Genomic DNA, 24,357 nt, shown 5'->3' on the forward strand with positions numbered 1-24,357 from the left:
TGATTTTAAAATACTTGGGGCTTAGTTATTGATGTTATCCAGGCTATCACACATGAAAGTTCAGGTTAGATCATCATCAAACTTTTGGCTGTGCAAAATTCAGAGCCAGGAATGAATTTTTACCTGTATTAATTTACACCAGTCAGAATCATAGAATGGTTGGGGTTGGAAGGGACCTTTAAAGATCACCTAGTCCACCCCCTGCCATGGGCAGGGGCATCTTTCATAGATCAAGTTGCTCAAACCTTACAAGACAACCTTACAAGTTGTCCCAAACTTTACAAGACAGACATTATACCTGCCACCTCCTCCTTTCCCGAGTCTCCATTCTTACCACACGTTTTCCACAGCCCCCTCTGGACCCCTCTGCCTCCTTTGTTTTCTCCCCTTCCAAACCTGGGAGACTCTTCTGTAACCCAGGCAAACAATCCTTCAGGTTCAGGGTGAAAAGTCTGCCTTTGTAAGTAATATTGTTTCTCTAATGCACTCCCACCCCAGCTCTAAAACACGGCTTCTCTCTGAGAAGGATCCAAAGGACATGTTCTCTTCCTTTCGTCCCTCTTCCCCCAGTCTGGTGCCACCAACATGTTTCTCAGCTCCATTTTTCTTACTGAGAGGCAGCACTGACTGACCAAGGTGCAGGAAGGTCAGGGAGACAGTAACATCACTTAGACTGATGGCTCTCATTACTCTATCTCCAGTGCTGTGGGGTGAGAGGGATGCCGTTTGGAGAAGACAACTCAAAGGAGAGGCAGCGCTGAAGGTCTAAGGAGGTTCAGGGGTACAACACAGAACACAGTCCATACCGCAGCATCGACTCGCCCTCCTCTCATCCCGATGGCCGTTCCCTGGAGCTGCAGCACTATCGCTTACGAAGACGAAGTACCGAGACCCAGCGACAGCTCCTCACTGGTTGGGAACTACTGGTTTATATCACCGATAAAAGTACAACATGTAAGAATGCCACAACGGCCATGTGTGCAGAATACTCCAACTCCATACAATATTACATGAACTGAAAGTGTACAGCTGTGCAATCAAACTGTCAGTCTGAAAATCACATACACGTTTTAACTTATGAATGAACATGGATTAGTAAAATAATGAAATTACGTACAGTATATAATGCCCATTCTTCCTTCAGGGATAAAAAGCAATACACAAAATGCAGAGAGACAGAGAGAGAGATGTTTGCTGCACTAAAATAAATTATAATAGAAAGAAATCAGGGTTTTGTCCTTCCTTTTTTTTAATTCCCTTTGAGAACACATTCTTTCTATCATCTTTATATAGCCATTTTCTTACAGTCTTATGTATTTTCAAGCTTTGTGCTGATCCAAAACTTTATACAGCTAAAGTTCTCATGAAAAATATAAAAAAAAAAAAAAACAGGAAAAGTATGCATCATTCCTGCAAGTTAGCACAGCAAAACTTGCCATGTGACTAACTGATCCTACATTATTTTCTCCCTGTAGGTTTTCGAAGGCACAGTACTCAATTTTTGATTAATGCTACATAAAAAAAGCAAATCTGTTACAGCAAGAACTAATACACAGATGGGAATTCCCAGCATCTAGTATGCAAAGTCTGTAGTGTTGGTGCAAGCACTGCCTGGCCCTCTTCGGTGGAACAGAAGGATATAATTTTGTTGACATGTACTCAAAGCAATGATGGAGAGCGCAACAGAAAAGAGAAGGGGATAGTACCGATTCTCATTGTAGCATCAATCTCAATTTGCTTCTTTATTTTTTACCTAAATGAAATTTTCTGATCCAAAATTATTAATAAATACACACCAAAGACACAATTCCTGCCCTTGCAAGAAAATGAGTATAAGGGTACACAGTAGGAGAAAGAGATTCCTACAGAAAGGTATTTTTGTTTCAGGATTTCCATACTCATGAAAGAAAAATTATAGGGAATTTTAAAACACTGGGTAATTCTTCCAAAAATAACATTTTAATGTGGTTCTCTCCTTTACAGCATCAAAGTAATGTTTAAACTCGACAGAGTGACAGTAGTGTTCTTGACTGCCTATTTTTCTGAATCAGATTTGAAAAGGAGCTCACCTCCCAGGACCATACCGGCTTGACAGCACTTCCTCAAGCGACATGCTGGACAGTTCTTCCTACGAATTTTATCGACGATGCAGTCATTTCTTCCAGCACATAAATAGTTGTGCTGCCCTGTAGTCAAGAGAAAAACAGGATTAATACTATGTTTTCTAACATGACAAAATTATTTCTATGTATAAATGTTCCAAAAATAACAGAGTATTCAAAAAAAGTATACTTGAACCATTAAAGGACTCCCTTCATTTTATGTTAACTTTCAAATAATCATGTGTTACTCTTTACATATAATAATTTATTTGGCCTGTTTAAGAGTGAAACTCCCCATCTACAAAATTCCAAAATAATTAGCAGACAGTATGAACTGCTTAAATTATTGTACTATCAATATTCTTAAGTAAATCAAGCATGAGGACAGACCAATTCATTTCTTTCAAGCTTATCTTTCAAGTTATTGTTCCTGATTTTAAAGAACTTAAGTAAATTTTGCTTGGATTGATGTGGAGTCTCCGACACAAAACTGAATGAAGAAGTTGGGGCAGTGCAAAAAAGAGCCCTGTAAGCAGAGTAAATTACCTCTGACGGAGCAGCAGTTTTGGACTAGACCTGCTGAAATATCAGCTGAACAGATGTAGCCAACACAGCCAAAAAGGACAAACAGAAGGTGGCTGTAACTTTTTGGTTTAGGTTAGCTCTTAGTTTATTGTTTAATTCTGAAGGACTCAGTTAGGAAAAGCCTGTCATTGCTGTATTAAAATGGAATCTTTTTAATGAAATTAGCTTCCAGCAGAGCAAAAACTTAAATTCACCTAATATCCTGACATTCCTTTGAACACAAACTTCAGTGATACTTCCAAATTTGACTTGAAGAGAATGAAAAAGTGTACTTTCATGCTTTAGTATAATATTGATAATTTCTGTGATTGATTTTAATTTTGAATAAGTAAACAAAGCTAAGTACATAAGTAAGAAGAAGTCAAAGCTAATTTTCACATATCCTTTCAAATTAAGCCCAGGTTTACCCTATAAGGTTTAACTTTAAAATCCTGCCTGTTTGTGCACATCATCTTCTATTTATTTCTGTATTTTCAGTTTCTTACCAGCCCCTAGCATGAAAGCATGAAAACAACCAACCAACAGTATTTCTTTTGAGAGCAACAAAATGGATCAAAAAAAGTATGGACAAACTGCAGAAGTACCAATATCATGGATACTTCCTTCATGGAATATTGTGGATGTGGACCTCCAAATATAACAGACATCAATACCAAACCTTTTAAACTTTCACTAGTTTCTAGATCAGTATTATTCTGTTAGCCATCTGAAGTCACCAGTAGCCAACAAATCTGAGATGATTATTCTACTCAGATGCTGTTATTCAGCTTTCTTTACAACCCTATTCTGTCCTTTCTCTGCACATGGTAAAACGAGCCACTGTTCACCAATAACTTTTCTCCACAGAAGAAAGACAAACTGAAAACGAATCCTCAGATGAAAATGCAGGAGAAAGAACATTCTGTGCTAACAAAAGAAAAGAGTTAGTGCTAAACCATGTGAAACAATGCATTTGTTTCTGTGCTAACATTTTTTTAGATAATTAATTTACTTCTTACCCATACTTTTAAGAACAACTTGTTTGGTTTTAGTGAAAGAAACCCAATTGCCTGAAATTCACTTTTATAACTGTTTCTCTTTTTTTAGAAAACAACAGGTAAATAAAAGTTGCCTCATGCATTGCCTGGCATTTAAAAAGTATTTAGTAATGCAGTAAATCAGAAGAAATTCTCATTTACTCTCTCCCATTAATTCTAATCCTGGATTCCTTCTTACAGGAAACATTACCAAAAGTAACCAAATGAATAAAAATCTGTCTTGCTTTTGGCAGCAAACCAGGAAGCAAAACACTCATTTTGAACATGTCTTCCTTGGGATTATTTGCAGTTTTTCCTTGTCTTGCTTTGCCTTTATTAGCTACAAAAGCATTCAGTCTTTTGATAAACAACAACAATTTCAAAACTCTGTTAGTTCAACTAAAATCTGTGAAGCATCAGATTATCTGTGCACTGTGGCATTCTGACGCTTTAATGTACAGTTAATTTACAAAGGAACGCTTAAGTGGAGGTTAAGTTTTGTTTGTGGGTGTCTTGGTTTTGGGGCTTTTCTTTGGTGCCCTGAAAGGTATCTCTTCTGGACTTCTTTTCTAGGGAATCCTCTGAGTCTACACACCATGGTCTGAGTCCGTATAACCCATGTCCATTGCAAGACCAAAAAATGGACTATGTATTCCCAGTATGGCAGTAAATGCTCACAAGCAGCTCACAATGCTATAGGCATTCAAGTTGTACTTTTCCCCCTATAATGACACAGAAAAATGCTGATCTACCAAAGCCAATGCCATACTGTGAACTATTACTCTTCAAGCACTCAGAGAACACTGTTTATACGTTCTAGACTGATGTCAGTATTTAGAATTTGCTTTTGATATCACTATGTGGTTTGAGTACTCAACACCCAAGTGTGTGCTCTAACTGCTAAAAGAGGCTGAGGAGTTTGGGCAGAAGCAGTAATGGCAACACTGTTCCTGCTGGAACAGGAAATTATCTGGAAAAACAGAAGTTAACAGCTTGATTTATACTGATACACATTTAAATAGCCTGTATTATTTATACAATAGTGTTTAAATACTATGCATCTAAGATTAAGCATTAAAAATCAAGGGTGCAATACATTATGAAATCTTAAATTTACAGATACACATTTAAGTTTAGCTACAGCTCTTAAAAACCTCTTCATAGCCTAGGGGTTATCAGTAGATCCAACTTCCACTTCAATTGGAAATGCATTAATTAGTTCATTATTACATAACAACTCACAAGCTGCTTATTATAAACCCAAGACTGAACAAAATTTTCAAATTGGAATGAATCACAATTATGAAAACTACTCTTCAATGTTCATATGTTCTAGATTTTAAGATTAGGCAGGATTAAATAATCTCTCTGTCCAGTGCATACCATGGAAGAAATGAAGTCTGTTATTCAAATTTAGGCACAGTAAGAATTTGCTTCGATCGTCTTATTTAATACCTATTTATTTAATAAACTGTGTTTAAAAATCTAATAATGACCATTGACCTCATCTTTATTATGTTTTCACGTAGTTTATTTCTTCCATAAAGCCTCTATGATACTAGCATAAAAAAAAGAACTAAGAAAAAGCCAAAATCCTGCCCACCCAACCCTCCCATGAGATTATGGTGATAAAATCTCAGGCACTTCTTGATTCTTACTGTCAACCACTTCCTTGTTTTCAAGACTATAAAAAACTCACAGTCATATCCTGAGCTTGAATCACACCTTCATGTGAGTTTTCCACTCCGCTCACCTCTATCCAATCTCTCCCCAAAACCTCCCGTCCCAAAGTGTATTCCATTCATTCGCATTCAGCTGCAACTTACTTGGAAAACACATAAGGTTCAATTATACAGTATTTTTCAAAGTCTGGCACGGATTTTTTTATTACCTCAGTCATCTGATTTGAACTCCTATCTATAGCTAAATCTGAGTCAATGTTCTCATCTGAAACCGTTTCTACCATTGTGCAGAGCTGGGTTCTGAGAAACTGCTACTTGCTTGACATTAATATCTAAGTGGCAGCAACCATCTGAAGGACAGATTGTGTAAGAAATGGAAAACATGCCAGGTATTTGGTTAATTTCAAAATTACGGGACAATATTTAGTGAGATGAAGCTGTCTGGAATGTTTTCATGGGATGCTAAAACATCTATTTGATAATACATTTGCTATATCTCAGTCTTAGCATCATCTATGCTATGTGAGCATAGCTTAGATGAGCATTTTTCAATATGTGAGCATTACATTTATATTAAATACATGTACCAATGAAGTATCCAAAGACCCTTGTCAAGATCAAATTCCTGTTCAATTGGTAGCTCGTCATTCAGTATCTGTTATATGACTACTGTCATTATAACCAGGAAAAAACCCAGAAAAAACAGGATAGTAGTCTAATCATTAGAGCACGGGTCAGAAAGTAAAGATTGATATTTGTGTTTCTTACAAAAATATGAATCTGGCAACTTTCTGGCAACTGCCGCTTTCTCGGAAGTCTTCACCCAGCATTAAGATTCCTATACATGTTCACTTTTCACCTCTTTTTGAAATTGCACATTGTCGCTCTCTCTCGACATATCAATGTATCAGCTTGTGACCTAGATTTGATTGAGAATATGGAGAAAATATAGATGATTTCGTCTGTTCCTCATATGTTCCAGATTCTTGTAGGATAGCGTTTTTCTTAACCTCCATCAAAGTCCACTTGTGTTAGCAAAGGTGGAAGTCCTAATGCAAACAAGCAGATACAATTTTAAATACTGGAATGACTCTTACTTTAGTGGCACGTTTATATCAGAAAGTCGTCAAAATGCCAATGGTCCACCACAGGTTTTGCTATCAGTAAAGCTGCACAGATCATACTCCAGCACTGAGAAATTTTAATTCAAATACTGCTGGAAGTAGCACGCACAGTATCTTTAAAAACTGCGCTATCAACTTAGCTCACTGCCATGCTCTAAGTCACTTAAAATCACTTGAGTAAACTAACGAGTTGCAGAGATTTTGCAGATGTGCAAAATATGGAAAACAAAAAGCTTTAGCTGCACCAAGGGTATCAGACGCAAGCAATCAGTTATTTGTGTAAGCGCATCTGTGCTGAACTGCTGCCACCCTGCACAAAAGCAAAGCACTTCTTTGCAAACTCTCAGTTCCTCCTGTCTGCACATAGAAGTACTTTTTCAAATTTTTTTTCTCTCCCTCATATGTGATTCTGCCTCCCTGTATCACTCGCAACTGGCAATGCTTTCTTACAAAATCATCCTATCCCCACCACTGGAGGACTGCTCTTTGCAAAATATATCACAGTGTTTTATTTAGTCTAGTTTTAGATTTCTGTCCAAAACCTGCAGATATCTATTGCATGTCTTTGTAAATTATTTTATTGCCAAATGTCTCCCAATGTCGATTTTTATGTCCTGAGAGCTAGCCTCCAAGTTTTGCTCAATAATTCACTACCAATATGCTTTACCTCATAATATTTTTCAAAAGTATCAGTTAAATCAATAGATTTAAAAAAAACAAAGGAATTACTCTTTTAACACAACTAAGTCTGGAACTCCTTGTCCAGGGTTCTTGTGGAAGCTGATAATAAACATGGTTTCAAAATAAACAAAATGGAAAATAGGTTCACCTCTCTACCTATACTAAATATAATGGTGCAGATGTAGCTTTTGAGTAAAACTTTGACTTCTGGAAGCTAAGACAATATACTAGGGTAAGGATTAATCTGTACTTGCTCCGACAGTCAGGTTTTCCACAACTAGGCAAACCGCCTGGCTTAGTTCATCATCAGAAATGGGAAGCACAGCTGACTTCACCTTTGCTCTGTTCTAAATCAACCTCTCCCCTATTTACACTGTTTCCATGTGCAAAACAGCAAAGGTGGGTTGAATTTGCCTCCCACTACGTGGGCTTATGAGCTTTGGTCTTGGAGAACCAGGAATCTATACTACACAGTTTGTAATACTGAAAATACGCCCTTCGTGTCCCTGTATGCCATTACAATCTCCAAGATTCCACACCCCTCAAATAATGTTTTTTTAATTATTTAATACCATTTTCATTTCTGTGCTAACATTTTCTCTAAAAAGTCCCTGAAGTGAGATTTAAGACTCTAACCACTTAACAACAAAACACATCCCCCACTGACCTTACCATGCATAATCTTTTTATAAAAAGCCCAGTAGTTCGTGGGGGACTTGCTTTCAATTTCCCTCTTTGCCCACTGAAATAAAATTCTCATTTCCCAACTCTTAAGCAGGTGTCCTGACTACTACCCTGTAGTCTATACTGGCATAAAGATCTGCTACTGATGCAAATCTGCTTCACAGCAAAGAATTTAGGATTCAATGGACCAAAGACGGCAAAGAGTGGATAGCAGAGTAACTCGTGAGTATGCTCCATCCTGCAATCTTCTTCTAGCTGAAACAATGTGGAATTCCTTTCTTCATAATAATCTAGTTCAAAGTGAAAACAATAAAGAATGATTGCATCCCATGTCATCCAACAGCCTGGAGATCAGGACTGCAAGGAGGCTAAGGTGTGTTTGACTCCCTTCAGGCACTTGAGATGATGAACATAGCTCTCATGTCCTGGGTGACTGCCTTACCTTGTCTACATACTCAGCGATGGGCTTTGTGATTATAACAGGTAGTAGTAATTCCTTCATCTTTGTGAAGCTAGTCTTTCATTCCTTTGCCTTAATTACATGTGATGAAAAAAAGGGTTGAGTAAAAATGTTTTGTTCAAAAAGAACGTAAAACCATAAAATGTTCATTCCTAAGTCAATCCTAGTGTTTTTTATAGTGTATTTTCCTTTGGTGAACAGATTTACAAGTAATTTTTGATGTAATTCTACTTACAACTTCTGGTATTCTTCCACTAACATTGTCCGCTGGTTTTAAGCATGTAATCTTACAGTCCTCTGTCAGGTTTTTGTGTTAAGTGGACCACACAAAATTGGTTTCTCTGGAAGGGAAGCAGCATTTTCAAACCACTGGGTATCTTGCACTGCTTTCCTTCTGTTCAACACAGCACTTCCAATGTTTGCAGCATCCTTGACTGACTCTTTCCTCCTCTTGTATCCTGAACTCGAAATCTTCCTGCCTTTTGCTGTGAATCCTGCAACACCATTGTCTTTTTCCTTCCAAAATCACTTCTCCAGACAGCAACCTGAGCACATCGGTTTTATATCTACAAAACAGAATGTAGCTATCCTATTTTCATTCATTTCTGGACAGAGCTAAAAGTTACAATCCTGTTTTTTAATCTTTTTAATTTCCCTGTCCCATCATTTCCAATAAGAAAAAAAAACAGAAAAACAAAATGAAGCAAAATTAAGTCCTATTTCACAGAAACTATCATGAACTGCAAAATCACGATTACTATTTCATATTGATTTTCAGGTAGTTTGCTTAGATTGTTTACCACTGCAACATCTTGAAAGGCATAAAGTCTTTGAGTCTAAATACGGGAACTGACAACAGTACAAATTTTCCACAGCTAATGCCTTTCAGAAGGAGATGCTGGCTTCTACAAGTCAGTATTTCCAGTTCTTTTTATGGCACTGTGTCACAATTGCTCCTTGGTCACCATTTCTAAGTAATTAACTACATCAGTAGTATAAATATGTAAAATGATGGAACTGCCAGCTTTTTTATCAGTAAGGGGTCTGTTTCTTATAGATATAGAACATGGGATTTGAACACAAAACCTACTTTAAAAGCACTCCAACTATTTCAGAGGTATACACCATTAAAGGAGCATTTGTTCTTCTTATCCCCGAGTGTTGTATTCTTCTACCAACAAAAGAAGCATTATATTTGTCTTTCAGTCATCCTATCATTCTAATGTTAGTGAAAGTATTACAGCACATTGCCATGATAAGTGTTTTCATATATATTTTCCTCTTATTCTTTGACTTGTCCTACAACTGAACTGGTGGGACAGAGTCACTCACTCACTCTAAGAGGAAGAAAGGTAGAAAAAACAGAAACATCAATAGCAGAAACAGGCAATGTGCAAAAAAACAAATATTGCTGCCTGTTGATCAAAACACCCAATGGACAACAAACTGCTAAAAAAACATAGAGAGGGGATTCATTTCACTAACTAGATTCCAAAGTGTGGACATCCATCAAAACAAGTAGCGTACACTCCCTCCTTGGGCAGAAGAGAACAACAGGCACTTTAGGATGCAATTTATCTTGAGTAGATGTCTAAATTTTGGTTCTTTAATAGCTTGCTGCACGTTTGAAGTAATTGGCCAAAATACGGATGTCCACATTGTAAATGCCTACAGCTTGGTGCAACAAATCCCACATGAAATATTGTGTTTGAGGATAAGGGAAGATGGTATCATAGCAATTGAACAAGAACAGGGTAATATTCTCCTGGTTCTCAATGCCTGCATGTAACTCTTTCTACGTTTTAACTACAAAAGATTCCAGGTTGTTGAAATGTGCTCAGATGTTAACTGATATTAAGCAACAGCCACTTGTGAAAATGCAAGAATTGTGACTAGGTATAACTGGGAAACCTCTGAAGTGCAGCCATATACCACTACGGATAACGGCAGATTGTAACATTCAAATGACGGTTTGTTAGGTCTTTCCATTCAGTAGTTTCTAAAGAATCACCTCTTCGTAGTACACCATCAGTTCTGTGGAACAGATACACAGCTTAAGGAGCTTGACACCATCAAACCTAAATCTATTTTTAGCAGATAACAGTTTGACTATAAATACTTACATTTTATATACTTATGCTATATAATTTGTAAGTATTTTAATACTTAAAATGAGTATTATTTTTATATAATATTATATTATATATATTATTTTTATATAGAATACTTTTTATAGATAATACTTAAAAATAAGTAATATTAAATAAGTATTTATATACTTATTATATATCTTTTATATACTACAGCAATCTATTAGCTACCTTGGTGCTATGGGTGGGATTCATATCACCAAATGCAGACAGTGTACATCCTCACCTGACACTCCTTTATCATCAGTGCTGAGAAACAGTTACTGTTAGAGTACCGTTATTTTAATCCCAAGTAGATACCTAAAATAAGTCAGTTAATTACTTCCTAGAAGTTCCTGTTTCTCTCCGTTCACTGTAAAGGGAACTTAAGCAGCTCAGGTTACTCACATTGTGCACATCTGCAGTTAGAACAGAGGAGTACCCAGCATCACTGAGCAGTCAGTTGCTGGTGCTCTTTAAAGCATGCAATTTTACACTACCTGAAATAGTTTCTATTCCACCTGAAAAGAGGTTTAACGTAATATTTGATACTGTTTCTAAAATACTACATAAAGCTAAGCCAAAATTTTAGTAATTCACATTTCTGCAGCTGATAATGTTCTAAGCCACGTCTATCAGGAAACCAGTAATAAGTCACAACGAGAGCAGGAGGAAGCCCAGCATTAGCACAACAGCCAAACTACCAGAACGAATGCAATCTTAGCTCACTCAGTTGTTGTGCCTCATACGAATCAATTCATCAAATTAATGGTTGTCAAATGGCTGAACGACAAATACTTTTGAAGTCAGAAGTATGATGAAAATATACAATTATGTACCAGTACAGATTTTCTTCTTTCCCTTTTCATGATGCAAAATCTTTGTTCCCACAAAAGTGGCATATCCCACTTGAATTTTAGGACCCTCAATGAAGTAACTTTGTACATTTCAATTTGGAAATAGACTTAGCTTACCGCACCTTAACACATTGTGGTCATGTGCAAAACAAAAGAGCTTTAATAATATTAAATGTTATATTAAGTGAAAAGCATTTTCATCTCTCAACTTGCCATATGTATACTTCGTATGTTTGTATGTTTTCTGCTTCATGAAACTTTCATCACTATCAGGTTTACAGTACACGCTGTACCAAATTCTGATCCCAAGATCCAGCCTGGAATGTTGGATTAAAAATTGGAAATCCCTGCAGAGTTAGGAGAACAAGGAACTTTTTACATCTGCTTCATCAATTTCACAGCCGAAAGGGTCTTCACAGTGTTGCATTTCACTCTGTTTTCAAAGAGGATTTTCTATTAGTGGATGGCATTTTTTTTAAATATTTGGCATGTTGTGCTATTTTATATTCTTAAGATACGGACAATCACAACTGTTTAGTCCAGCAATTTTCCTTATGCATAGTATTTCACTACTTACATAGTGAATCACACTGTCATCACAAAACTGCCTATACGTAACACAAGCGAGATAAACTTTATCAGAAAGCTTCGTTGAAGTCACAGTCAGCCTTCCTACTGTGTAGACCTAGCTCATCTTTAATTCCTCCACTTTCCTCCACGAGTACCTCTCCATATACAGACAGTGCAAACTCTTGTTGAAACCCTACTTTCTGTCAGGTTGAGTTTGCCAAATTCAGGTCTCAGAGAGAAGAAAAGTTCACACTTTCTCAGTTAAGTGTGAGCTACCACAGATGGTTGAGCTTGCTCCCTGACGCTATTATCTGTACAGCGCTGTTACTCTGAGCTCGAAGCACATATTAAAACTAGACGAATCTGCTATATAATCATTAGATCAATTTTATAATAGGGGCCTAGGTATTTAAACAAACCAAGAGTTAGTTTCTGACCCATCTGCTGTAATATCATGTATTTATGTTGGCCTCAAACTCTTCAGGTGAGGGCAATTACTTTTCATTAGATGCCAATAATATAAACAAAGGGTAAAGGAAGGCAAATGCTTTATATAAATATAGAACAAAAATTAGAAGTGGGGCTTTATATAGGAAACACAGCACTTGAAATTTTTTTCAGGATTCAGGTCATTTTAATTTTTCATTACTGCAAAGGAGATGCTTTCAATAAAAAGGCAAGAATGCAGGCCACAAAGAAACCACACGTTAGCAGCAGTGTCACTCCAGAATCCCAACACTCTACAGACGGGGTTCCTGTTCAGGACAGAAGCTTTACCATGGTGTTACACAAGCCTGTCGACCACGGTTGCCCTGCATGGTTTTACATGAAGGTATAAGACATCATTAATGACTGTTTGACAATTTAATGCTAAAAATGTAAGAGTTCGTTTCTTAATCTTCATTCTCCTAAAGCCCCATTAGAAATATTATACCTAATTTTTGTTACCATGAACTAAATATATTGGTAGCACTTAAAAAAATGCCTGATCATCAACAGCAAATTACTTTGCAAATATACTAATTCTACATACGTGAAAGCATTTTAAATATTATTTCTGAATTTTTTTTTGATTGGTAACTCCAGACTGCCCATTGCTCTCAGCTCACTGACAGGAAAGACACTATCCCATCAGCATACTGAATCCAATTTTGTCTTTTCAAATTTCTTAACCGAATATAAATAACAGTAACTTTTGTTATTTTCTTTACAGCCAAAGGAGATCTTTAAAGCATTTTTAAAAAGCCTTGTAATTTGTTTGTACAGTAAGTGAATCAACAGACTAGTAAATCAGTTCTTTGTAAGGGACGAAAGGAAAATGTACAACCTCTAAATGCAAATAAATGTTTCTAAAAAATAAATCAATATTTTTGTCTCTTAGCTACGTTTTCTCCTCCCCACTTCTACCACTAACTTTTTTTGTATCTGCTGTACTAGATTTCTCCCAAAAAAGGACTTGCATTTTTGCTTAACCTACTTCAGGATTCTGCTTATACTAAAATATGCTTACTGTATTAACACAATCCTTCTCTTTCCCTATATAGGCACATACAGAAGCCAAGAACAGAAAATATCTACCAAATCATATATATTTAAGAATTCATCGCCAACAAACATTCTAAAATAATTTAATTCTAAAGCTACACTTTCACTTACTGATCCTCATATAGTTCTGACCCCCTGTTAAGCTGTATCTGTATCTGCTAGTTCTATTCAAATGTATGATTAAATCATACTTAGTATAGTAACATTCCTAGGTTCACCTATACAGTTTTAAATCATTGTTCAGTTCAGTTCAGCCTGAGTATTTTAAATAAGCTCTGATTTTATTTCCAAAAAGATTAGAGATGAAAAATGGGAGTTCTCTGGATAATGTAACAGTCCATTTTATCCCAAAGGACACATTTAACTAATAGAGGATTTTCCACACAAGACGGGAGAGTAAAATAAATGGTGTATGAATAGGACAATTTCCATGAAAAAAATTACATAGGCTATTAGATTTGAAACAGCCAACATATCTGACATTACAGAAGTAATTAAAAGAGAAAATAGAAATTTTCCAATAAATTTAATATCACTATATTATGTACCTTGTTATCTACACACTTGAAAACCTCATAACGTATGAAAAAGACCTTGAAATATAGAAAATCCAAGAAGTAGCAAAGGCCATCAACTTCCAATCATGTTTTAATTTCTCACAGTGATCAGTACTTTATGGAAAGTATATGAAAAGTAGAATTTTGATCGTGAATTCACACTCACAAAGTTTAACATCTTATCTGCATGAATTATTATTAAAAAAAAACCACGTGTCTGTAGTAGTACTAAAAATTTAAAAAGGTAAATAATGCATTCCCACTCAAAGAAATGATGGGCAGGGGGACATTTTACATAAGATAAAAAAGTCTCAAATTCATACAATTGCCATTAAGAATTTTTAAACACTATTTTCTATTGCATTTACAATAAAAATATTATGTTTCTTCTTACAGAAGAGTAATTTGTCACCTTTATTTCTGAGAAGAAATAAACAAAAAAGTACTTTAAGTCTAAATAAAATCAAGTATCTACCCATAAATGGGATTATTTCAATGCTAGTAATTATATTATGCTTCCCTTAAAATAAGAAGCCCATCTCTTTCAGGAAGTCTCTGTAGACTGGTATTTTCTACACAAAAACAGGTAACTGCATTTGTTCATCTTGCTCATGCCCACACTGCTCATGCCTGTCATTCCTCCCCGTAAGACTCAGTAACCTCTATTTTTTCTTATTATAGCCAGGTAGTCTGAAGTAGTTGTCCATTCTTTGAATATTCTTACTTAAAAACCCAAACACACTGTCTCACCATACTCTTAGTCTTTGGAATCATTTAAAAATGAGAAGTGTGAAGTTGCTATGTAAAACATCAGCATTTTCGTTGTGTAATTGTGTTGACCTCTTATTTCTCTGTATGTCTATATTCTTAATCTGCTAAGATTCTGCAAATACAGACCTTGATTAAATAATAGGTGAAAACAACCTTAAGATATTCCTGCTACCAATTTATATGCCTTCTTAACATTTATCATTAAAATACTTATGCTGAACAGTAAAATGATATGTTTTTGAGCAGGTTCACCTACCGCACAAACACAACTGGATATTAGTTTAGGAAAAAGATGAAGTTCAAAAGTGATGGAATCAAATTCAAATCAGAAATTACAATATTACTGTATAGGTGAGAAGTGAATAATAAAACTTACTTTAAAATATGGCACTCATAAATTACACTACACTCGTCCTTTAAAGTTCATCTCCCTGTCTATTTTAAAAGTATATGGCTGATTTACCAAAATAACGAAAGCAAAAAATGTGAAGCCAAACCAAGAGACCAGTTAACACAGTCAGTGAAACTTAAATGTATTCTTTTAAGTGATTTAAGAGACAAGTGTTTTCCCCGCAACATAACACGTATGTTTCTAATGGCTTTCTCATGAATTCCATTAAATGTATTAGAGAAAATGAGGCACCAGCTCAAAAGTTCATCTAGCCCACCTAGTCTAGTGTTAGCACTTTGCAAGTACCCAGTATGTTAAAGGAAGAACAAGAGCATACGCTTAAAGTAGAAAGTAACAGCACACTGAAACAAAAAAATCTAACTACAGTATTTTGCTAAGCTTCTAATTTTCCAATATTTCCCTTTTCGTCTGAAGAGCAATAAACTCTATAAAGCTGAATAAACTATGTACCGCAAGAAAATACATGATGCCATTTTTTATTTTAAGGAATCCTATACATTGTAACAATCATTTTTTAAGTATATGGAGCAGAAATTTGAATATCCTAGTTCTGACAGGATCAGCTAAAACTCGAAAAAGGAGATAAAACATAAAATGTAGAAGGATTTGTTACACCTCTTCATCAGTTGAACTATATAAAGCAATCTGCTCTTGTATTCATATTTAAAATCTCAGTGGGTATTCGGGGACAAGGCATTTAATAAAATCAAAAAAGAAAAAATAAACATAGGCACTGCTACTGATTTATTAAGCCTGCAGCTTGACTTTGTAATTTAATGGCTATTTGGAAGAACAGTCAAATCCATTTATTATTATTATGCCTTGAAATAGTTCAGTGAAACTTGAAATACTTCCATAAATCTCAGGAAGCCAAATTCTGCATCTTGAAAGCAAGAAAAATTCCATGACTTCGAAAACAAAATGAAGCCAAAATAAATTATTATCTGCCTATCATTAGCTCATATCCACAAAATCTTCCTTTGAATAGCATTTACACTTTTTAAAACAAATTGTGTAATACACAAGATTTTTATGGAACTCTACCTACTCGGAAAGACTAACTGATAAACAGTAAATAATAATAGCAAATAATGAAGGTAAAACAAATAATACTAGTAAAATCAATTAAGAAAGAATTTAGTTAGTATTCACTGTAATATTTAAACAGAGTTCCCAAAACAAAAAACATTACTACAGTGATAACATTTTTAAACATCAGCAATAAATAAAAGGTATGTCCTTAGCAGTGCCTAAAAAGATATATTTCAGATAATTAGGAACAATGGCATCATATAGTACCTTCCATTGCCCTTTTAAAGAAGACTTTACAACTTCCACAGGTAAGTACTCCATAGTGGCAACCAGAAGCCTCATCACCGCAGATGAGACAAATCTTCTGGGGTAGCGATTCAAAACCGTACTGAGAGCTTTGGCTGGTTTCTGTATCTGGCCTTCAAAAGAAAAAAGAATTAAGAGAAATGAAATATCCAGTTTTGCAACAATTAACTACTTACCTGTATTAATTGTGTTTATGCTAAAAACTTTCTTTTGAAATCTGTAATCAAGCTACAGAAGGGTAAGGAAAAACTGAAATGACCGGCTTTCTGCTTAAGGGTTTGTCTCTACTAGGGCAACAGGCGCATTTCTAACATCTGCCTAGTCATTAAACAGAAAAGGAGTGGGCAAAAAGCATACTAGTATTTCAATCCGTTTTAGCTAAAAAAGGTACAATCTAGGAACTCTTGGTTGAAATGTTCATTTTTCCTCATCCTCATCAACAACTCTTGTGAGTAAAGTCATACTGACTGATACTCTTTTTTCCTGTACACAGAATGGTACAGAGACAGAATCAAATAGAAGTTAACGGAATTTGAAAAGTCCCTTTCACATGGGAAACAACTAAATTTCATCTCAGCTAGAAAAATCTTTAGTATTTGTCACTTCCCATTCAGATGCAGCATTCTCATCAATAACTATGATGAGCACATCGAGGAAAGCAGAAAGTACTTCTAAACTTCTCTCCAAGAAAAGAAAGAGACTAACCTGCTTAATCAGTATGTTTACAAAAATCAAGGATTTCCGTTGAAACTGAAACATTGTATATATGTACTTTTGCATACATTTCTAGGTAATGCACAACATCTTGGCATCATAGCAAGCCTTTTCGTTCTAACAAATCGATATACAAGTGTTTCAGTTTTATTCTTCGTGTGAAAGTAACTGGTTTTTTTTTTCCAAACCAGGGATAATGTTTCGGAGAATATTTAGGTATTTATGAGTATTGGCTCGCTGTCAGTGAGGCCAGTCTGGAGAACACTCTGCTCCCCCTCTCTGGAGCCGGTCACTTGCTCAGACATCAGACGGCACTGAACCACCACAGCGATAAAAACGAAATTTCTCCCTGAGCGTTATGGTGCCAAAAAGATCCGAGAGGTGCCAGCGGCAAAGCGAACAGCGGGCCGCCTCACACGGACCTGGGACACCCAGGCGTGCACAAACACCACAGAAGACGGACTCGCGGCTGCAGTCCCTGCCTACGCACTCCGACGGGGCTCCGCCGAGTAAAACTCCGCCCGTCTTTGCCTCGGCACCTTCCCTCGGAAGCGCCAACCCCTCACCGCGGCACAGCCGCCCCTCCCGAGCAGAGCGCCCGAGCCCTCCCGCGGAGCAGCGCGGCCCCGCGGCCCGGCCCCTCGGCGAGGGCAGCCGCGCCAAAGGGCCCGCCGCCCCCCCTTACCGGACGTAGCCGAGGTAGGACGGGCACAGCTGGGGCAAGCCCTCCTTCAGCACCGCCGCCGGGAAGCCCAGGGGCTGGTGCCCGTTGAGAGCCAGGGGCGGGTAGAGGCCCGGCGGCGCGGCCGAGGTGGAGGGCAGGCTGTCGGGCGCCGCCGGCGGCCCGTAGGCCCCGGCCAGGAGCGCGGGCTCCGTCTTGTAGAGGACGCACTCCAGCGAGGGCTCCTGCCCGGCCCGCGGGGGTTGCGGGTACTCGGGGCAGCCCGCCGCGGGGGTGGCCCTGCCGCCCGGGTAAGGGGTGGGGAGGCCGAGACCCTCCTCCTTGATCTTCAGAGCGGGCTGGAAGTCGCCGTAGGCGAAGTGCCCCTCCTTGGCGTCCGCCGGCGGGTAGAGGTAGCCCGCCAGCTCCGGGGCGGGCGGCGAGGGGCGCGGCCCCGCGCCGCCGCCGCCGCCCTCGTACTCCGCCACGTCCAGCAGCTGCCGCGTACGCGAGGCCAGGTAGGCAGAGTTGAGCGGCAGCAGGGGGACGTGCAGGTACTCCTGCCCCGGCTCCCCCGCCGCCGGCCGGTCCCCGCCGCCGGCCAAGCCGCGCTCCCCGCCGGGCAGGGCCGCCGGCGCGGGGGCCTCGCCCTTGGGGGCCGCGGCGGCGGGACCCTCCGCGCCGCCCCCCGCCCCCGCCGGCCGCGGTTTAGCGGCGGCGGTCAGGGCGTCGCCGGCCGGCCAGAGCGGGGCGGGCCGCGGCGGGGGCTGCGAGGGGCCGGGCGCCCCCGGGGCGGCTTCGCCCGCCTTCTGCGGGGGGCCGCGGCTCATCGGGGCGCCGGGCGCCTCCGCGGCCTCCGCCCCGAAGAAGGACCAGGGCGCCGCGGCCACGGCGGAGCTGGCATGGGCCGCGGGCGCCAGGAAGGTGTCCAGGACGGTGTCCAGGCAGTCCTTGTCCGAGAGGGAGCCGCTCCCCGGCCGGTACGAGAGGGAGTCCCGCTCCTCCTCCTCCTCCCCCGGCTGCTGCCGCGGCTCTGCCTCCTCTTCCTCCTCTTCCTCCTCGTCCTCCTCCTCGTCGCTGCTCTTGGGGTAGAGCAGCCCGTCCAGGGCGATGTCGATGGCCTCCGCTTCCCTGCGGAAGGGGTCTCGGCCGGGCTGCCCCTGCAGCAGGACCGCCCCGTCTCTGGCGGGCGGAGGCGCTCGGGGCTCCTTGGCCTTCACCTCGGTCATGCTGGCCCGGGGCAGGGCTGGACGCCGGTGAGCCTCCGGGCCGGGGGGCGGCCGGGCGGCTGCTCACATCCTGGACGTGCCCGCTGAGGCGGCGGCGCGGGTCCCGCTCACATGGCGCTGCCTTCGGGGGCGCGGCGCAGCCCCGGCCCCCGCCGCCGGGAGGGGGTGAAACGGAGCCGCGGACGGTGCAGCCTAGAGGGGGGAGACGATCGGAGCGTGGGCGGGAGGAGCGGCGGGCGGGAGAGCGGGGTCCCCGCCGGGCTCCGGCGGCGGCGGTCGGGCAGCCGCTCGCTGCCCCGCGGCTCCGCGCTCCGCTTTTCCTTCGACTGCTTCCCGCCGTCCGCGCTCGGCCCGGGAGCCGCCGGCTCCACGCCTCCTCGCCCGCCCCTCCCCGCCCCCCGCCGCCAGCCCCTGTCCCTACCGAGGGCTGCGCCGCCGCCGCCGCGGGCTCGCCCCGCCCGGCCCCCGCTCTCCGCCCGCCGCTCCGCTCTGCCTCCGCGGGGGAGCCGGTCCCGGGCACCGCGGCTGCCCCAGCAGCTTTTCCACCGGGTCCTCCTCCGCTCCGCCTGTCCCGGCCCGGCCGCCCCATGGCGCGCCCTGCCCGCCTCCCTGTCCCATCGCGTCCCTCTCCCCGTGTCTCAGGCCTCTCCCCGCCGCCGGGCTCTCTCACCGCCGTCTCATGCCTTTCCCTCCGTCTCTTGTGCAGGTGCCCCGTCCTCACGCTTCACCATCCCGAGAAGTGCAACTCTGGACCGGGCACAGGCTACAAGCAGGTTGGGTAGGTTGCTGTTTTGGAGAGCAGAGAGCGAGCCAAGCTTCACTGATTTGCAGTGACTACAGTATAGTCTTCCTTTTGTCTGTTTTTCACCGTCCCCTTCAGACATCCATTGTAATTTTCAGGATTAATCTCTGGCCCAATATCTATCCTGATACAACATCCATTTTCCAGTAGCAAGGAAACCGAGGCATTGTAAAGCACTTTACATTACATTCAGGGACCTCAAAGTATCCCCTACACCAGAGAAAGCACAACATTTTTGCTACAAAATGTTTGGAAAATGGAGCATTCTTTGCCTGTAATATTTTCCTTTAATTACTTTTTCAGGGTGAATGAAAGGACATTTTAAATGGACCTGGATTACAGGGGCTGGCTGGCCAACCTGCATATAGCAAGTTACAATCCAGCCCAAGTTAGTTCTGACCAAGAAGCCATCACCAGCTAATTGCTGCCTGGCATTTTGTGTAAAATGTTGGCTTTGTGGCAGAAGCCATTCAACTCAATAAGACAATTACTAATTGGAACCCGCCCCCCCCCCCCCCATTGCATTACATAGCAGTCTCAGAAAATAAACTGGTGTTGAAAGATACAAAGAATAAATTAGCGTAGGAGTAGTCCTCGTAACTTTGAGTAGAATCAGTGTGTTTTTGATTCATAGAGAAATGTGCACTGTTAAATGCTTGTTTATGCTCTGTAAGTATAACATGCCTTTCAGAAAAGACATCCTTTTTCAAAAAATCTGATCACCGTGAAATTGTTGCTTTTGTTATTTTACTTTCAAAATATTTTCAGACTGAAAAGGACAGCTTCTTGGGGAGAAAAACATAACTTTTTGAAATTATTTCAGTGTTCTGAAAGCTAACATCAGAAATCATACAGGGCAGTTTTATAGAAGCAGTGGCTTCACATAAACCCTATTCAACGTAGTGTGTATTTCCTATGTTATTCTTGGCAAAATACTACTGGCTGATAGACTGCTTTGGGAGTCTGCCTTTTATTCCTTTAAGAAGTAGGAGAAAATAATTTTTCATTTTTTTAAAGAATTATGGCATTGTGATAATAGCTAACATTTTAAAAGTTAGATGTCATGTATGCACCTCTATATACAGTCAGGAGGTACATCAGAATGATACACATCAAAGTATACTTGTTATGTATAGGAATATTTCTTGAACAGCAGTGTCTCACACTGTTGATACTTCCCGGGAAGGGACTGTTTGACCAGCAAATAGCAAGAATTGAAGATGTCTTTGTAAAACCTATCAGTGGAACCGATGTTAAAATGCTCTCAAAAGGTGCTATCCAGGTCTGTTATGACATGGTGTTAAAACAAATAATTTGAAGTGCTTCTCTGGCTACCAAGTTTGTGTTTTACATGCTACAATATTTCTCCCTTCTCCCAAGGCTTCCTTTTCTCAGAAGAGACAGAAGTTCACCTCCAGCACTGCTCATCTCTGTGCTCATTTTGGTTTTCCCCTGATGTTTTCATGCTTAGTCAGCTAGTTATCATGTCTGTTTATTGCCACTGTCGTCTTCTCTCATTTCCACTTCCCCAAATGCACGCAGCATTCATGGCCTGCATCTTTACAGAAATGTGCTCCAAAGACTTGTTTCCTTGCAGTGGCTTTCCTCCTTGCCACTGCTTCAGGACTAGGAGAGGTGAAGAGCCACAGACGGCAGGAATAGCGGGGGTCCTGAAAGGAAAGCAGCACCGAGTAGTTTCCACAAGACTAACTCGCTGCTGCTAATGACTTGTCTGCTAAAATTCTACACTAACAAAGCCGTGTGACTGTAAATACCTGTAAATTCACGAGAAATATAAATGTTTGCTACTTGCATTATTTGTCTAAATGTTAGCAGATAAGTATTGTCCAGGTTTTCTGTTGTCTTTCCTAATTTCATTTTTATGACCTGCCAAATATACTCAGTTCTTTAATGGTTATGGTAATTATGCTGAATTGCCATTGTTTAAAGAAAACATTTTGGGTTCTTTACCTTCAGGACATTTATTGCGCTATTGATTTACATTGGCTTCACATGATTTCTATGAACTTTCACTGGAAACTTTTGCTATTTTCTTCATATGATTCTGTCCATAACCTTAATGCCCCATCCCTAGAAGTGTTCAAGGCCAGGTTGGATGGGGCTCTGAGCAACCTGATCTAGTGGAAGATGTCCCTGCCCATGGCAGGGGGGTTGGACTAGATGGCCTTTAGCACTCCCTTCCAACCCAAACCGTTCTATGGTTCTGTGATTCATTCGCTTCCTTTTGCTGTCAGATTGTCTCGCATCATTTGGATGCTTTTCCTGATATTGCTATGGTATCACATTTTTTTCAATAAGAACATTTCAAAGTATGCCCTATGAAATTTATTGACGTTCTAGTGCTGTTGTCATTTATTCATTTTGATTTATTCATTTTGTTGTTGTGGCAATCACCATTACAGAAAAACAGGTTTTCTTATGGTATTTCCCCAGCTAATATTCATTTACAAGCCATTAGAATTGAAATCAACATTTTCAATTCAGATCTAAAAATGTCATTTTTTTATATTCACTAAGCTTCTACTGAACATAAAAAATTCAAAAAGCAAACAGTATGAATAGATTTGTACTTCAGAATAGACCTATTTTGAACCAAACAATAAAACACTGGAGGGTTTGATTGACACTACTGCATTTTTTAAAATTCAACCAGAATTTGCAGATATAATATTTGAGAGCTCAAATTATTTTTGTGTCTATTTCCTTGCTCTGTTCAAAAGCTGTGGATGAGTAAAAGCTGCACATAACACAAGTTCTCAGCTGTCTTGCTTTGCAGCACAATTCCTGTATAAAATGTCAACAGGAATAATAATAGAATTGTACTGAGAAGTCTGATTGTAATGCTGTAGATTTGCATTTAATTTTTTAAGTAGTTCCTGAGCCTTTGACCATTCAAACATTCAACTGTACACTTTTAAGTAGTAAAAATTTTTGATAGGCCCTTCAAAATATTTGTAATGTTGTCGGTTTAAATAAAAATAAAAAATGCTGTATGAGAAACAAGACAAGTACACGGCCTCCTCAAACACTACAAATATCAAAATCAAAAACCTTTTTTTATGACCACCTTTTCTTAAAATAATCGTGAAGCATGGCCTGAAGGTTGACAAAATCTAAGTTCCATTTCTCAGACTGAAGTGTTCCATTTGTGTGTCAAGAGCGCTCCGTATAAACAGTGCCATAAAGTCAGTGACTTAATGTTTACACCTGGGAAAGGACAGATTGATTACACCAGAAAACCTGAATTAGTGTCTTAGTCCTTTCTTACAGTGACCACAATATTGTTCTACACAGGCTCTTTGAGAACAGAGCTTGGAAGTTAAAAACGTTTTATTTTTTCAGTTAATCAATGCCTGACAATTTTGTACTATCATTGTTTACGATATGATACAACCAAAAATGTGATTCACTTTTTATAAACAAAGAGGAAGAGAGACTACCACCTGCTTCAAAGAGCTTGTGCACTCATGGTCAAAAAAAAAGCAGCTTGCGTAAGGAGAGACTTAGAGGCTATAGGAGAGTCTTACAGGCTTTTGATTCTATTACAGAAATAACAGGTTGGTAAAAAAAAATTAGACCTCTGTAACTGCATTGTGCAATTGCTGCACTAAAAAGACCCCCACGTTTCCAGCCTGTAGTGTGGAGGATAAAAAAATAGTAGTGTCATGCAAGTAACAGCACATTCTTGGTATGTTACAGTTCTTGGAGATATATACTTCTGTGGTTGCATCCCTATTCTGTAAATATTTAGACCCCTAGTTAGCATGCTAAATTTCACTTAAATTAGGATGCCAGCAGACATTAAATATGCACTTCTCAGAGATCATAATTTTGAAGTACCAGATAAGTCATGAAAGCACCTAGCACTAGGGATGTGGTCTGATCGTAAATGTTCACATCTGAGCCAGGTGATTAGGCTTCTTTGGTCAGGTAAGAGTCTTAGATATCTGTGGCGACAGTTCAATTCATCTTCTGGAGCTCTTCAGAGACACTTAATGTCTTATTAAAGATATAAAGGACTTCTGTGATCTGAAGCACTCTGATTAAGAGCCATGATTTCTTGGCAGTGCAATGTCTAAGATCAATGCCTAAAGTAAGAGGTCTGAATAGAGTCCTAAATCCTTAAAATGCAGTATCAGTGTGCTCTGCTACAACGATTAAAAACATTATAGGAGTCATAGTTTTGGAAACTGCACGGGAAACTACTTTATTTTGCCCTAAGCAAGGGCATGCCACAACGTAATTAATGTCTATCATCTGTTATCAGGTGTTTTGTTAGCTTAAGCTAAACCATCACATTAAAAAAAACCTACGAAAATTGTTGGCTTACTAAATAGAAGGGTGCCTTGAAACAAATGTAAATGCAAAAGGGATCTGCAAACAGCAAGGTATGCAGCAAAGAAAGTAAGCAATAGAG

General features: G+C 39.9%; 1 protein-coding gene across 1 annotated transcript in view; it reads right to left on the reverse strand.

The window, feature by feature from the left end:
• The window catches only part of PGR (progesterone receptor), a gene marked incomplete at both ends in the record, with an annotated part of 38,190 nt that extends 19,073 nt beyond the window's left edge, over nt 1–19,117 (reverse strand). Inside the window, 3 exons of the mRNA XM_082330953.1 lie at nt 2,070–2,186; nt 16,475–16,626; nt 17,913–19,117. Of these exons, the coding sequence (XP_082187079.1) occupies nt 2,070–2,186; nt 16,475–16,626; nt 17,913–19,117 (1,474 nt within the window). The remainder of the gene's footprint in view (nt 1–2,069; nt 2,187–16,474; nt 16,627–17,912) is intronic.
• Nucleotides 19,118–24,357: the final 5,240 nt, after the last annotated feature.

The sequence above is a fragment of the Platalea leucorodia genome, assembly GCF_965183815.1.
Source record: "Platalea leucorodia genome assembly, chromosome: 2".
Classification (NCBI taxonomy): domain Eukaryota; kingdom Metazoa; phylum Chordata; class Aves; order Pelecaniformes; family Threskiornithidae; genus Platalea; species Platalea leucorodia.